Consider the following 15,895-nt stretch of genomic DNA (forward strand, 5'->3'; position numbering starts at 1 on the left):
CAGTCGTATTTCCTTTAGCAAGTATTTTCTTAACACTTTAATCTTTTTAATTATTTTTAATTTGTATTTTTGAAATATTAACCAAGAACTTTTGATCACATTAAATGTTACTCAACCGACTGAAGTTATGAACCGAGTCAGTTATGTTTGTATGAAGAGTAAATTAGAAATGGACTGTTTATGCACTGGGGTCTGTCAGCAGGGCCTGTAGAAGTCATTTATTCAACAGTGGACTCTTTATACACTGGAGTATATGAGTAGGGCTAGCAGAAGTCATTTATCTGACAATTGACGGTTTCTAAACTGGGGTCAGTCAGTGGGGCCTGTAGAAGTCATTTATCTAACAATGGACTGTTTCTATACTGGGGTTGGTCAGTCAGTGGGGCCTGTTGAAGTAATTTATCCAACAGTGGACTGTTTCTACACTTTGATCGGCAGTCAGTGGGGCCTGCAGAAGTCATTTATCCAACATTAGACTGTTTCTGCACTAGGGTCTGTCAGGAGGGCCTGTTGAAGTCATTAATCCAACAATGAACCGTTTTTTCAGTGGTGTCATTTAGTTAATATATTCAAAAAAAACATTTCTGGTCAACCATGTTATAGGAAACACTTACAATAGTCAAAGGTTAGACAAAGGAAATTTAGTAAGAAATAAAACACCTGTATATGATAGATGTTGTCTTGAATTTATCTCTCATCCTTACATATATCTTCAGTAAACAATAAGTATACAATAAACTTAGCTTAAGACAATTGATTTGGTAAGAATGTTTAATATTACAGATTATTTAGGGTATATTTTTGTCTAATAATTATGTTGTTTCATAATCAGGATTCATTTCCTATTTTGTTTAAATTGTCATGTTATTGATTACTGAGTCATTACATGTAAACGTGTGTAAACCAAAAATATACAGTTAATGGTTTCTATATGTATACTAATGTAAGGAAAAGGCTGGAATTCTATAATCAGCATCCATTACTATTAGGTTTTGTGATTTATAATTTATGCATGAATGATTTCAGTTCATAATTTAGAGCTTAGTACTTCAGCATTGGATCAGAGTTTAATAGTATAAGACAAGTTCATTTTTTTACAGATATTTCACCTTGTCTTATTCCTTAGGTTGACTTTAATAAATAAAGTCCTCAGTCATGTACCCCTGGAATTCTCTTTTAACTTTATGTTCAAGACTGAAGTGAGAAAGAATTATTTGTACATTTTAAAAGATTTAACACCTTCTTGTACTTAACTGTAAGTGTTATTTGAATAATTAATAAAAAGAGAAGTATCACACATAATGATGATTTAGTGAGTAAAAGTGTAATCAGTTTATTTAGTAAGAGATTGCTAGGTTGTAAAATTAGAATTAAAAATATATCAGGACAAAAGATAGTTTGCTTTATTTGAATTTGAGCGAAGGAGGATTATGTCCAGTTTTCATGATGGTAAATATTTCTGATGTTTGTCTTTTTTTAACATAGTAAAGGGAAATAATTTCCCTGTTATCAATGAGTTTGTATGTTACACCCAATTGGTCCGTAGATAAAAGAGAACCTGTTGTTAACAACGTTCCTGCTTATTGTTCTCCTATTAGAACCGTAAGATTACATTTATTCTGTTATTTGAACCGTTAGATAACTTTTTCTCTTTATTTACCCTCTGTTTACAAAGTGGAAGGTATATACTGATAGGAATGTCTGACCGTTTATCCATACTTCTATCTGTATCCATTAAGGGGATGGGGTTCCCTACTCACATCCATTACTCCTCCAACATCATTGAATGGAATTTAATGACAATTTTACAGCACCTTTATAGTACCTCCGACAAACAAAGTTTTGGAGGAATATAGGAATCATCCCTCCCTGTCCATCTTTGTCTACCTTTTATACACTGCCATAAGTAGTGAGTAGGATTATTTGATAACACTCTGAAAAGTTGCATGTTCCTTTGACCATCCACTGATGGTTTCCAAATGATAACTCAAGAAGGTATTGAAAGATCTTTTTCAAACTTTGTGTAGTAATTGAGTATCATAAAAACAAATCAAGTTTGAATTTCAGTTTGATATGATTATTGTACAAAAGTTACGGCATTTTGTAGTTTTTACCCCCCATATTTTTTTTTGCAACATAGAGGGGAGTCATCTTAATCATGTTAATGTTCCATTAGATGACCTATTTTTTATATGCCCGTCTAAGACGGGACATATTATGGTATACCGTTGTCCATACGTCTGACCGTCATCAACACTTTGGACAATAACTCAAAAACACTTTCACCAACTTTTATGAAACTTTGGTGAATTGTTCATATCTATTGATGTAAGCTCCCTTTTTATTTTCATAAATTTCAGATTTCTCGTTGTCATGTTATGAATTTTTTTACTTAAAAAAGTGGTCCATAGGCTGGGAGGGTACACTGTGCACCCCCTCACTCATCAACTTCATGGTGATTTTTAGGTACCTTTATAACTCCCATTACCAAATCAATTTGTCACCAAAGAATATTTTTGGATTCTTTTTCAGTTTAAGCCTATATTTGTACCCTACTGGGTCAAAAAGCCAAGATTTTTGTGACTCAATTGTTTGAGCTACTTAGCCTTCTTTGGATAGCATTTGTGAACAAACTAAACAAATTTAGGTATCATCGTATAGCCCAATGACTTATCTTTACAATGGTACCAAGAAGGTTGTGGTAACACTCAGGATTTTGCGGTAAAATGAAAAAAATGTATCCCTACCCTGCCCAAATATCGCTTAATTGACATATTTTTCAATGTCAAAACCCCTAGAGTATTAATGCTTCAGTAAAAAATTGCTTATTTGGTATTTTCTGTTTAGTATTATCACAATTTTTACTTCTGGAGTTCTTTGGATAAATTTTGGCGATTTTTGTTGTCAGAATTTTTCAAAAAATGCGAAAAATGGTCACACAGAAGTTTTTTCTCATTTATCTCCAAAACCATTAGGTTTAGCCAAACTCTGACATAGGGTTTAAGCATTCAGCATGTTTAACCAAATCCTAACATATGGTAAAAGTGTTTAGTATGATGAGATCTATCTCTGGTCAATTTTCCTGCTGGTCTGTTAAGCATGTTGGAGTTATTACCCTTTTCGACATTTTTTCCCTATCTTTAATGTTACTCCTTTTAAAAACTCTTCTCCTCTGAAACTACAAGACCAGTCAGTACCAAACTTAGTATGAATGTTCTTTAAGGTATTGTGCATAGAACTGACGTAGGATTTTTTTATCAGTTGAAAAAGATGGCCACCGTTACTAAAAATAGAACATAATGGTCAGACAGAAGTTTTTGCATATATCTCAAAATATGTAAGGTTTTGGCAAATTCTATCAATTGTTGAAATGATCCTCATTTCAAGACCTGCAAAAATCTGCTTGGGTCAAAGTTGTCAAGTTATTGTGCTTGAAAGGTGAAAAATGATGTTTGTTTTTACAGTTTCCAACCAATTTCTTGAAAATTGTGATAGATAGAAAGAAACTTTGGATTGCTGAAATGATCCTTAAGATAAGGCCTATTAAAGTGTGCCAAGATCAAAGTTGTCGGATGACTCTTTGTTAGAGTTACTGTCCTTGAAAGGCAAAAAATGATGTTCTTACCAGTTTTCAGCCAATATCTTAAACTTTAATAGACTTTAATAAATTGAAAGAAACTTTAAATTGATGAAATGATCCTTATAAGTCCTACCAAAGTCTTCTTTGAGTCAAAATTGTAGGATAACTCTTTGTTAGACTTATTGCCCTTATATGGCAAATAATTTAAGCAGGTGAGTGATTTAGGCTCCTTAGAGCCTTTTGTTTTGTAAGTGCAACACTTCCTTAACTGCTTAAGAGATTTTGTTAGAAGTTCAAACCATAAAAAGTATCAAAACCAGATGGGGAGTATTCAAATGCCTCAGCTCTATCAACATGGATTAAAAATTGGCTTTGATTTACAAAAACATTGCATTATCTTCTTTCAGGTTGCCAAGATTCTGTACTGCTTTGCTACAACTTTCCGCAAGGTTCCCAAGGAGATGAAGGAACATAATACTTTAATGGATCAAGAACTTGTCTCAACATTTTCTGTCTCATTAGAATTCAAAGAGGATGATGGGAAGGGAAACTTGACAACTTGTCCAAAAGATAAAAACATGTTTAAATTCAGAAGTAACCATGAGAAGAAAATAATCATTAATGTTTCGCAGACAGGAGATAAAGAATTGACAATTGAGAGGTATAATATAATGATTTATGGGCTTGTTGGTTGCTATTGATATGACAGTTGAAAAGTATAATCATATGATGTGTGGTTATTGATGTTTCATATAGCCTAATGTATTGTCTTCAGTAATTAGTGAATATGATCACATCAGTCATAAGATTTTACCAATTTGGTCCTCTTGACTTGTGAAAAAGTAGTATAGGGATTGGGTAAAAGAACCCCTTACACAAGAATACAACCATGCATCATTTTCTAATATGAAGAAGGTGAAACCTTAAATGCTCCTGAAGAAAGATATGAGTCCTTTCATAATTTTTGTCAGCCCCATTATTATAAACTTCCAAATTGGTTATATGTGTCATGATATACAATTTTTTCTTGTCCTTATGCATTTTGCTATTGTCATGGTTTGAAATATGTATGAGCCGAAATGTCTAGCTTGGGTAAGGAACTGTGGGTTGTCATGGTCCCAAATGTCTGTGGTGGAATTGGCTGGTATTGATTAGCTGATGACATCATTTTCGTAAATATTCTAGTGCCATGTTTTGACCATCCCTATCTTAGTTAAAGCTCAGATTTGATTTGTATTTAATCATCAATGCTAGTTTGTGTTTCCTATCAAGTATGTGAAAATGAAGCTGCCTTTATAGTGTTTTTAAGCTCCTGATTTTATATGCACAAGCCTGATGCTTGTTCTCCCCAGAAGTATACAGGACCCAGTTGATAATACAACCATTTACGCTTCCTTTGGGAGCATATAATTGTTCAAAATATAATTTGCTGCCTAGTTTGCAGAAATAAAAAAAAAGTATTAATTTTAGTTATCTTCTGTATCAGACATCTGTGGTCACGTCAAGCTGCACTATGTAAAGATGTTTATTTCTTTTTATCGTAATTCATTATAAACAACGACTTCCTTTGGTTTGAAATAGGTAAACTTAAAGGAGTTAGACCTAAGGTAAGGGATACAACTCTTACAAATCATTGGTATGTTTGTATGTTTTATATCAATCTCATATAAGCATCAAAGTAATTTGGTTTGATTTCATTCTGTTTCAAATGAAAGCTTGATAGACTTCTGTGATATTGAATATGATACAAACATATCACTGATTTCAAGAGTTATGCCCCTTACCCTAGGTCTAACTCCTTGAAAGACAAATGAGTTCATTTCTAAAATTTGTGTTTTTCAACTACTATTACATGTACAGAATTGTTTTTTAAAAGTACAATGAGAACATTTAAAGTCTCAAAACACTTATACCTGTGTATATAGAGTGTAGTCTTCCTGAAAAATCCTCCAGACAGTATCATACGAAATTGAATAACATGTTAATTTGCTTGTTAGGTGTTTTGGACTGTTGATATCTCCTGGGAGGAACGTTAAAGATGGAGACATGCAGTTAATGGAAATGGTAAGATATTTTGATTTTGCATGCCTCTGGTAATTAAAATGACTGGAATAGATTGTTCGGTGGTTTTCAGTTGTGCTGCACAGAAGTATTCTGCTGTCTTTTTTGTTGCATTGAATGTTTAACTTGCTTTTAAACTGTTCATGAAAAAATACTTCTTGTCCGTCAGTCTGTAATACATGTTACATTTTGCAGAAATAAAATTTTGTGCTTAATGAAATAATGTATTGAAAAATCACTGCCCTAATTTGTTTTAGAAAGTTACGTAATTTATTTTTATCCTAATACTATTTGACAGAAATCCATGGGATATACAGATGGAAAAAATTATTTAGTTTCTGGTAGCTGGGATCCTACAGAGGAATGTTTTCTTGTCCTGAACACAGAAACACCAAAAGGTACAACTTTTTTTTTAATTGGGATGAGAACAATGCCTTTTGAAACTGTATGTTGTTTATTGTTGCCATGTATTTATCTTGATCTGATTGTTTTAGTTGTATTCTTTTGATTTCACTTTAAACAGGGTTACCCTAATTTCCAAAGGAGTGGGTTTTATATGAATGACCTTGTATGTCCATCATTTCTTTCTTCCATGTGTCTGATCATTTGTCTGTCTAAAATCGTTCTCAATTAACTGGGCTACTACTTACCAAATTGATTTCAAATTTGGCATAATACTTCATACTGATGGGACATACTTCATTGGGAACTTGGGTTGCTGTCTGATATCAACTTTCTTTATCAAGAAATGATAGTGAAAATTTACTTAGGTCCTTATGAAGGGAATAACTTTGGTTTGCAGCTTCATTTACATGAGTTATACCAATGAACTTTTGGTTTCTGCCTGATATCAATTTCTCATTTTGTGGATCTTGACATCTTTTTTTCTGAAACTACTGGACAGATTTTAATGACAGTTGGCATGAATGTTTCTCAATGTATCCTGCACAAAAAATTGTGTTGGGATTTTTTATGTGTTTAAAATATGGTTGCCATGTCTATTTCAAAAACTTAAGAGAGAAAGCCATGTATTAAAGGTATATCTCAATAACTATGAGAGATAGTGAAAAATAATGACAACCAATCTTCTTTCAACCTTCTTTGCCTTGAAAGCTGTTCAAAATCTTTATGATTTGAAAGTTGTAGGAAGACTCCTTATTAAAGTCATTGCCCTTAAAATTTTACCAAATGATCAAATTAGGCTCTCTAGTATATTTATCCACATTATCCAGTTTATCATAGAACAAGCACACATGTAGATTCTTCTTCAGTAATGAGTGTTTTAAATTATTCTCCATTCAAGATGGCAATGTGAGCTTTATTGAACATGTTAAAATCTTAATTTCACCATAGAGAGAGGAGAAATAATTTAAATAAAAAAATTAGGTGAAGGAGAATTGGTTTCTTCTCTCCTGAAATTTGTGAAATTTCATATGGTGGTAAGACTGTCAGAAATGTGTAGGGGCATTCAGCTATGAATATTGCCTAAAAATATTGACTTAGTTGTTATAACATGAAAGTTGTTCATAACATAGTAGAATATATAAATATATGGTAAAATAATGTTTTGTGGCATTAGTTTATTGTAATGACATCATAATGGTGCCACATCATTTAGCAAAAACTGCTGAGAATTGCAAAATTTGTGTTTTTTTTTTATTTTTTTTGTTTAAATATTTACATCCACAAAACTATGCCCACTCCCAAGAAACAACTTTATATATCTTCCCATATGATTAACTATGTAATAATGAATGTATTCACTAAATATGAAGTTGTTTCTTAGGTGTGGACACCATTTCTTTGCCAAAAATATGACCAGAAAGTGACCAAAGAGACAAAGTTTGACAGAATATCTAAATATTGGTTAACTTCAAGCAATTTTTTTCTCCTTTCAATGAAGAATTATCAGTCTTTATGTTTTTCATTTGTGATGGATTCAATGCTCCAAATTCACAATTAAATCATTCAACACTTTACAATTAATTTTCAGTTGAAATTAAGGCCAATGAGACCCTTTATTGCCCCTTCTCCTTTAATTACTGCCTGGTAATTGAAAAGTCCTGTTTATTTTTATCATCAGCTTAGCGTTGGAGAAACAAATTTTTATGTCAACCCTTATTTTGATCAGTACTCCAATCAAATTGCACTTAAAAACTAAAAACTAAAAAAAGTTAATTTTATTTGAATGTTATATAATTACATATAAAAGTTTTTTTTCACAGATACACGGGTATTCTTAACAGTAGCTGTAGATTTAGTGATTCATGGTATCCAGGAACCTGTTAGATTCGCCATAGAAACCAAAGCTAAAATATTCCCTACATCTGAGAGATTTTGGAATTTTACCAAACGTCCACACCAGGAGTTATTCCATATCAATCTTAAACAGGTAATATTGTTTAAACTTACTGGAGTCATGAAGTTAAATTAGAATTTTTCAAGAATACTTAAGGTAAACTATTTAATTCCCTTCTGTCATTAGAATATAATTTTTGGTGCTTATTTTCTGAGAAGGTTCAGTTGTGGCTACCACTAGGTATTTGCCACACTTTCCTCCAATAATTTTGTTGAAAACTGCCAGAATTTTTTGGGGAAAGTGTAGTATTTACTTTGTGGAAGTACCAAGTGAGCCTGCTCAGAAAATTAGCGCAAAAGGGTCTATAATTGGCCAGGGTATGGAACTTTCATGGCCTTTGCTTAAGTCTGATAAAAAGCCTTAAATGTTGAGATATTCAATAGAGAGGTAGAGTGAATTTTATGGTATGCTAGTTTGTTGTTTCAGCTCATTTTTTGATCATACATTACAGGTAATGGTTAATGTCTTATAAAACTAATTTAACCTCACAACAGACCTGTCTTTAGTTTTGAGATGTTGGTCATTAATGTGTCTTTGTGTTGTTGGTCTCCTTTGTAGTTTAATCTGAAGGAGTGTCATAGTTTTGTTGCTGTGGATTCTATTACTTTTATTTTCTGGGCCTATCAGAGCATACTTAGAGGTGTGTTTACACTTGTTGAAGACCTTTTGGTGATCTCTGGAAGTGTTTACTACTGTGATTTCATTTATTTTCATGGGGTATCAATTTTTGAGGTTAGAGGAAAAACGATATTTTGTTGGATACTTGAATTTGTGATTCGTGGGTCAATAAAATAAAAAAAATTGACATTTCTGTGCATTTCCTGCAAATTATCACTGAAGTAATGCTGCTTTTGTTCAAAATTTTAAACGAAAATTTTGTAAGCATTGGCAGCATTCAAACAAATGAAAGTTGTTTTGAGGATGCATGTTTCCCCACACTGGCATTGAAATGCATTAGTGCCTTGATGCTTAACATAAAGCTATTTTAATTACAAATGAAATTTAAATGATTCATCCATCAGGAAATCAGAACTCCCGTTTTCATTTTCCAGATTAAGAGTAAAAGCTTGGTACGTTTAAATTCTTGTGAATGAACTTGAGGTGCCATTGCTAGTTGTATGATCAATGGGAAGTGTTGAAACCTTGAGTTTGCCAGACGTCAGTTTTACAACAATGGCTATCTGTGGAAAGATGAGAAAAGCAAAGAAAACTAAAACTTATGACAGTACATAACACAAGTAGCCCAAAAACCATTGGTGGGCTACCTATAAAACAAATGATATTCCATCTAATTGGGCATTTTCCTTTTGAGCCTGTACTCCTTTTATGCCAGTTTACTTTTCGATTTTCGTAGATAAATTGCGCCAATAAATTAATGATCATTTTGCCCTAGAATACAAGAAAATTTACATTTGTGCAACATTAAATCCGTGGTGTGGTTATTGTATGTTATTCACTATTTAAAAAAAAATCTTTATAATTGGTTGTTCATCTTATATTTTAAGTCAATCTAAATGACTGCATTACAAAGTTACATCCATAAACCATTGAATATGGCCATCTTTTTAAAACATCTATGGGACATGTTAGCGACTGACGGACGAGCAATACTTTATCCATTATAAAATAGAAGAACTATTAAATCATTTACATATATGTTATCCAGTTATATCTCCTTTCTTTTTTGTAAATTTTAAAATTGAAAGTTGAAACAAATAATTACAATCAAATTAAAATGAAAATAAAAAAATAAATAATTATAATAAATAATTTATATTTGGTTTTTATTTACATGTTTATTTTCTTTAATTCATTTTTAATTCATTTTTTTTTAATGATCGTTTTACTTTTAGATTTTTACTTCTTTGATATTTAATTTCCTTATTTGTATTTGGCACAAAATTAGTCTTTCTGGCGGAAAAGGACTACACGTAAAAATATTTTTTGGCGCAATTTAACTACAATTTTATATCATATTTTTTATTTGGCGCAAAAGAACGATGGCCATCTTATTAAACAATAAAGGGTGACATCCTGTCACCCTCTCGTTATGGCTTCTTCCTTGTGTCACTTGACCAATACAGAGATTAAACTGAGTAAACATTCATTCACTTGAATTATTGTTCGTTGGAATGTTAATTTTCTCGTTCAACTCTATTCATGAAAACCATGAAAATAAGTAACCAACAAATAAATATGAAACCACTGTGTTTTGTATTTAGGTTATATGCTGATACATTTGATGTATTTCATCATATCCATTCTTTTCTATTATAGACAATTAGACGGATCTTTCTCAGTTGTCCTTATGGCTAGAAAAAAAATCTGCCTTATCATTGAATTCCAAATATAACATTTTGACATTAAAATTCAGTGTCTCTAAAAATTCAGGACATTCAACAAAAAAAAAAAAAAATTTCACCACCAAAGGACTTTATCAAAATCTTTTCTAGTCCTTGGACCATGTCCTGTTTTAAGTAAAATGAAATGAGTGTGGGCAACAGATAGTTTTGCTCTACATACACATTAAATCGTCCATGTTTATTGATGTTGTTACTCTGTTGATTGTATACCATAATCAATTCTGATTCCTGTAAAAATACATGTAGCAGTTTCACTTGAGAATCACTAATGCACAATTTTAAATTTAAAAATGATATTTTGCATGCCCAAAATTGTTTTTGAATGAGTAAAAATCTATATCAGTATTTTGAAAATCTCTTCATGCTGCTTGATTTACTGTGTATTACTCCAACTTTCTGGTTTTTACCCTGACCATTTGTTTTACAGACGACTTTTGATTCTTTCTTCTGACTGGTTTTCTTACTACCCTGTATTTACTGTGTATTACTCCAACTTTCTGGTTTTTACCCTGACCATTTGTTTTACAGACGACTTTTGATTCTTTCTTCTGACTGGTTTTTCTACTACCCTGTATTTAATGTGTATTACTCCTACTTTCTTGTTTTTACCCTGATCATTTGTTTTACAGATGACTTTTGATTCTTTCTTCTGACTGGTTTTATGTCTACCCTTTATTTACTGTGTATTACTCCACTGAATATTACCAGCTTCCTTGAATGACATATCTTTCAAAAATTGTAATAAATTTAAAACCTCCAATATTTCTCCAAGTGTATCAATGTACATACACCCCTGTATTGTAGATTGAATTATCCGGAAGATGGATTATTTGTATGTACAAGTTACTATAAACACAATTTTAACCACTTATTGTTACTGGTATACAATAAAACTGCATATCATAAGTTTTCTTTTAGTATTAAAAAAGTCAACTCCTTATTGAGGTATATCTTTATTAAGTAAGAACTCAGCTGGTAGTTACATGAAATTGTCAGGTTTTTATTTCTGTTTTAATCAAGCACCATCAGGATCCATCCTGTTTGGTTATCCTTCAATATCTTAGTAGTGATGATTTTGATCAATTACTTCAATGTTAAGATGTCATTTCCTAATGTCTGTAAGTAGATTAGTTGAGGTAAGATCTAAAGAAATCCTTTTATAATTGTTTTGCTTGCTTTATTGTGTGACTACAAACAAGAAATGTCAACTATCCATTCCAATAAATATATCCAGCTGTCAAGTTCATTCTTTAGTTCATGTGACTGTCATTCATTGTCTATCCTGTTATCAGCCATGTCTGAAGTAAAGAGGAATAACTTTGTTGCACTTGCATGAAGTTAATTGTATTAAAAAATAAGAAAATAAGAAATAAGTGAGTTTGTAATAGTGGAAGTTTCAAATTCTAATCCATAGTACTTTTTGTATTGCTGCAAAAAAATTTGCAATGAAGTATAGTTGATTGTTGTAATTATCAAGATTTATAGTCTTCTGGTTGCTAGACGTAACCTGAGTAAAAGTATATGAACCCCAATGAAATTGTTTCTCAAAGTTCAGTATTACAAAAGGAATGTTCAAATTAATTTTGGAAGTTATGACTTAATCTTTAAGAATTCAGGTTTATTTGATTTTCAATTTTAGCTCCTTCTAAAGTTAGTTTTAAGTTGCATTACAAAATCAAAATTTGTTGATTTGATAAAGAAACTGGAACACTCATTAATACAGTTAGTGTTTAAGTTACTGAATTAGCCTTGTTTTTAATTTGCTCAGAACTTTAGGATAAAACTTTTCTATTTCAGCTAGTATTGTTTGATATACTGATTCTGACCTTTGTTAAGAATTTTTTGGGTTCCCTTAATCAGATTGGCCTATGGATCCAATTTTAAACTTTTGAAACAAAAGTGAATTTTCATTGATCCTTAATACGCTATTTGTGTCAAATCTCAGAGGTGGTTACCTCCATAGGTTCTCTGTTATCCAAACTGATTTTCATTAAGCATTAGGAATTACCAGTCTGAATGAAAAGTTCTATATATGATCCCTACTATTACAGGAAGATATTGCAAATTAATGTAAAAACTACAAAATGTTAGAGTTTTACATGAATAGGTCTGTATCTGCATATCTAATTTGGATATTGTACCATAATAGGTAAACATACAATTTCAGTATATTAAGTCCCCTGACATCTTTCATTTTATGTCAAAAACTTTTGCAGCGTGAAAGATTTAAGTGGGTGTCTGGAAGATCCAAGCAGTGGATGGCACATGCCATTTTTTTTACCCACTTGGCCAGGTGAGCTATTGCCATCACTTTGCATCAGTTGTAGTTGTCGACGACATTAACAATATCTTTGAACATCTTCTCCTCTGAAACTACTGAATGGATTTGGATGAAACTTAAGATAGTAGTTCTTTAGAGTATTCTGCACAAAATGATGGTTTTGATTTTTGATCTGTTTAAAAACATGGCTGCCAATACTAAAAATAGGAAAAGGGGTCAGACAGCAGATTTTTATATAGATCTCCAAAACTGTTAGGTTTAACCAATTTAGACATGGGTAGAAGTATTCAGCATGATGAGATCTATCGGTGGTCAAATTTTGGTGAAAATCTGATGACCCATGTCGGAATTGTTGCCCCTTTTGGAAGTTTTTTTGCTGTTTTTTTATGTTGTTACTTCAAAAAATCTTCTCCTCAGAAACTAATTTACAGAATTCAATGAAAGTTAGTAATTTTGTTTTTTAGGGTATCCTAAACAAAATGAAATTGAGATTTTTGATCAGTTAATTAGTAATGGCTGCCATTACTAAAAATAGAACATAGGGGTTAGAGAGTAGATTTTTGCATATATCTCCAAAACAGTAAAGGTTTAGTCAATTTCTATCAGTTGCTGAAATGATCATTATTATAAGGCCTACAAAAGTCTCTGAGGGATTGATCAAAGTTGTCAGACAATTCCTTGTAAGAGTTATTGCCCTTGAGAGATGAAAAATGACTCTTTTTACAGTTTTCAGCCAATATCTTGAAAACGATTATAAATAGAATGAAACTTTCGATTAATGAAACGATTCTTATTATAAGGCCTACAAAAGTCTGCAGGAATCAAAATTGTCATACGACTCCATGTAAGAGTTATTGCCATTGAAAGGCAAAAATTACGTTTTTAGCAGTTTTCAGCCAATATCTTGAAAACTGTATTGAAAATGAAACTTTGTATTGATGAAATGATCCTTATGATAAGTCCTTCCAAAGTATTCATGGAGTCAAAATTGTCAGACAGCTCCTTGTTACAGTTATTGCCCTTGAAAGGCAAAAATTTAACAAGGTGAGCGATTCAGGCTCCCGAGAGCCTCTTGTTTTATTCCAAAAATTTTATCCATGAATGGCAACAAAGTTCAGTTTTCTTAAAATATTATGATGGTTTGTAATGTACTGAAATGATAAAAATGAAATAAATTGCATAGAATGGGCTAGAAATTTAAAATAAAGGGAAGTAACGTAATTCATAATTTAGTTCATTTATTTGGTAGGGAAGTTTTAACACATATTCCTGGTCTAATAGGAAAATTAACTTTTTCTGACATTTTAGTGAGTTTAACATTACTTTGGAACAGGATGTATTGGTGGGATAAAATATTATCTGATGTCATTTTAGCTGCACCTTGAATTGTTGGGATGAACTTAACTCTGGGGTCATTTTAGCTGCCCCTTACTGAGCATTTTATTCTATTAATGAAAAGATGTAAAAATATCCCTGTCATCAATTCATATTGCATGAATGTCATAGGTTAGACTTTGCAATTACTCAATAAATTATCATGTGTTAACTCAAAGTTAATACAAAATGTATATCAAATTTTAAAAGTGAATAATGGTAAATATATTATACCAGACAATGTTTCAGTACAGGTCAAGTATCAGTATAAATGAATCTTACACTTAAAGCTGCATTAGCTGTCATTTTCATAAATTTTTGTCTCTGTTGAAATATGCGTTAACTTTGAATTATTTCTACTAAATTGTACTTTTCCTGTATGATTTCAATTGATATCCACAAATAAAATGCATTAAATACATGAAATAGGTGTCAATACATTTATTATCTTGCAAGACAAAAAATCGACCTAGATAAATTTGTATGCATGTGACTTCTGGTGACCTAAATTCGCGCATGTGCTCTAAGGATCAGTTCTTAAAAAAAAATCTGATTGCAAATCGAAAGTGGTTAATCAACAGCAAGGAAGATCGACAGACTCAAGCTGTAAAAGAAAAAAGTTCTAACATAACGCAAGGATCCTTTTGTAATTTCATATTGTGATGTAATGTGGCACAAATATGGTCAATAATTGTCATTATTTATTTAAAAACTGATCAAGAAATAGATTAGATGAAATGTAAACAAGACATGTGCTTATCTATGTATCCGTTATTGTTATTTTTTTTAATCAAGGTGAAAGTATTTTTAACTCAGGTGAATGTCCTGTCGGCAATCTTCGGAAGTAATGGCGAAAAATAATTAGATCCAAGCTATCAATCTTCTTTGATTAAGAAAACGTTATTTTCACAATATTCTGTAGGTATTATTGACATTTATTGCTTCAATTGCATTACTACAAACTTATTTCATTGAATTCAATAGAATCAGAACTGAACAAATTTGGCAGCTGATGCAGCTTTAATTAGGTCTGATCATGTGATCAGAATCCATTTCAGACGACACACACTATTTCAATAAAATTTTGATTATTTTGAGTGTATTTGGTTTAAGATCTTTGAAGTGTGCATCAAATTTAATGACTTAGTAACAATTTACCCACACTGTCAGTTTTTGAGGTGTTTATCAAATTCATGGGTTTCTACTTTAATATCTATTTGTTTCTTTATGTTAAGATAATTTTGTCCTTGTTGCAATAACGATCCCAAACATATCTATTCTATAGAAAGAAGTAATAATCTCACTCTTATCAAATTAGATTTTATTTCCCTGTGATTATTAGAATCGGCAGCATGTTTTATTTAACAAAGTCATTCTTTATAAATTTTGTTTCTATGATACAGTATTAATCTTTGAAGCATTTTTTTTTATAAATTTTTCTCTGCCATTAATTGCTACAAATTTTAAAGTTAATCAGTTCTTGTAAGAATTTATTTTATATAAAGGGGATAGTCAAACCTCTCTCAAATGACCTTCCAAGGGAGAGCAAAATGATGCATGGTCATATAAAACAGATGGTCTTTATATACAGGTTAATAGGGATGTTATAATCTTAGTCATATTTTAAAATAAGTCATCACTAAGACATGTTGTTTCTAAGACAGGTTTGAGTGTAGTGAGATTTTTTTAAATTATTTAAATAACAAAAGTAATTGCTTAACAAAAAATTGCAACATATGTTAGTCATATGGTTTCATAAGACCACCATGAAAAATATATGGAAAACATGTTTCTGATGAACAAATCAATTCATAAAAGACAAGTAAATACAAATCATTTGGTCATTTGGTAATTATATGTATTTAATAGGGTTTTAT

At 31.4% G+C, this 15,895-nt stretch overlaps 1 protein-coding gene across 6 annotated transcripts in view; it reads left to right on the plus strand.

Annotated features, from left to right (window-relative positions):
- The window catches only part of LOC148610951 (rab GTPase-activating protein 1-like), a 63,958-nt gene that overhangs the window by 17,735 nt on the left and 30,328 nt on the right, over positions 1 to 15,895 (plus strand). For all 6 annotated transcript variants that reach the window (XR_015924018.1, XM_088590891.1, XM_088590890.1 and 3 more), the window contains 4 exons: positions 3,988 to 4,241; positions 5,578 to 5,644; positions 5,940 to 6,039; positions 7,867 to 8,033. Coding sequence is in view for 5 of the 6 variants with exons in the window: in XM_088590891.1 (XP_088447017.1) it covers positions 3,988 to 4,241; positions 5,578 to 5,644; positions 5,940 to 6,039; positions 7,867 to 8,033 (588 nt within the window). In the remaining variant the exon portion in view is untranslated. The remainder of the gene's footprint in view (positions 1 to 3,987; positions 4,242 to 5,577; positions 5,645 to 5,939; positions 6,040 to 7,866; positions 8,034 to 15,895) is intronic.

This window comes from Perna viridis, chromosome 7 (genome assembly GCF_037379345.1).
Source record: "Perna viridis isolate PV_CMFRI_1.1 ecotype Kerala chromosome 7, ASM3737934v1, whole genome shotgun sequence".
NCBI classification, from domain to species: domain Eukaryota; kingdom Metazoa; phylum Mollusca; class Bivalvia; order Mytilida; family Mytilidae; genus Perna; species Perna viridis.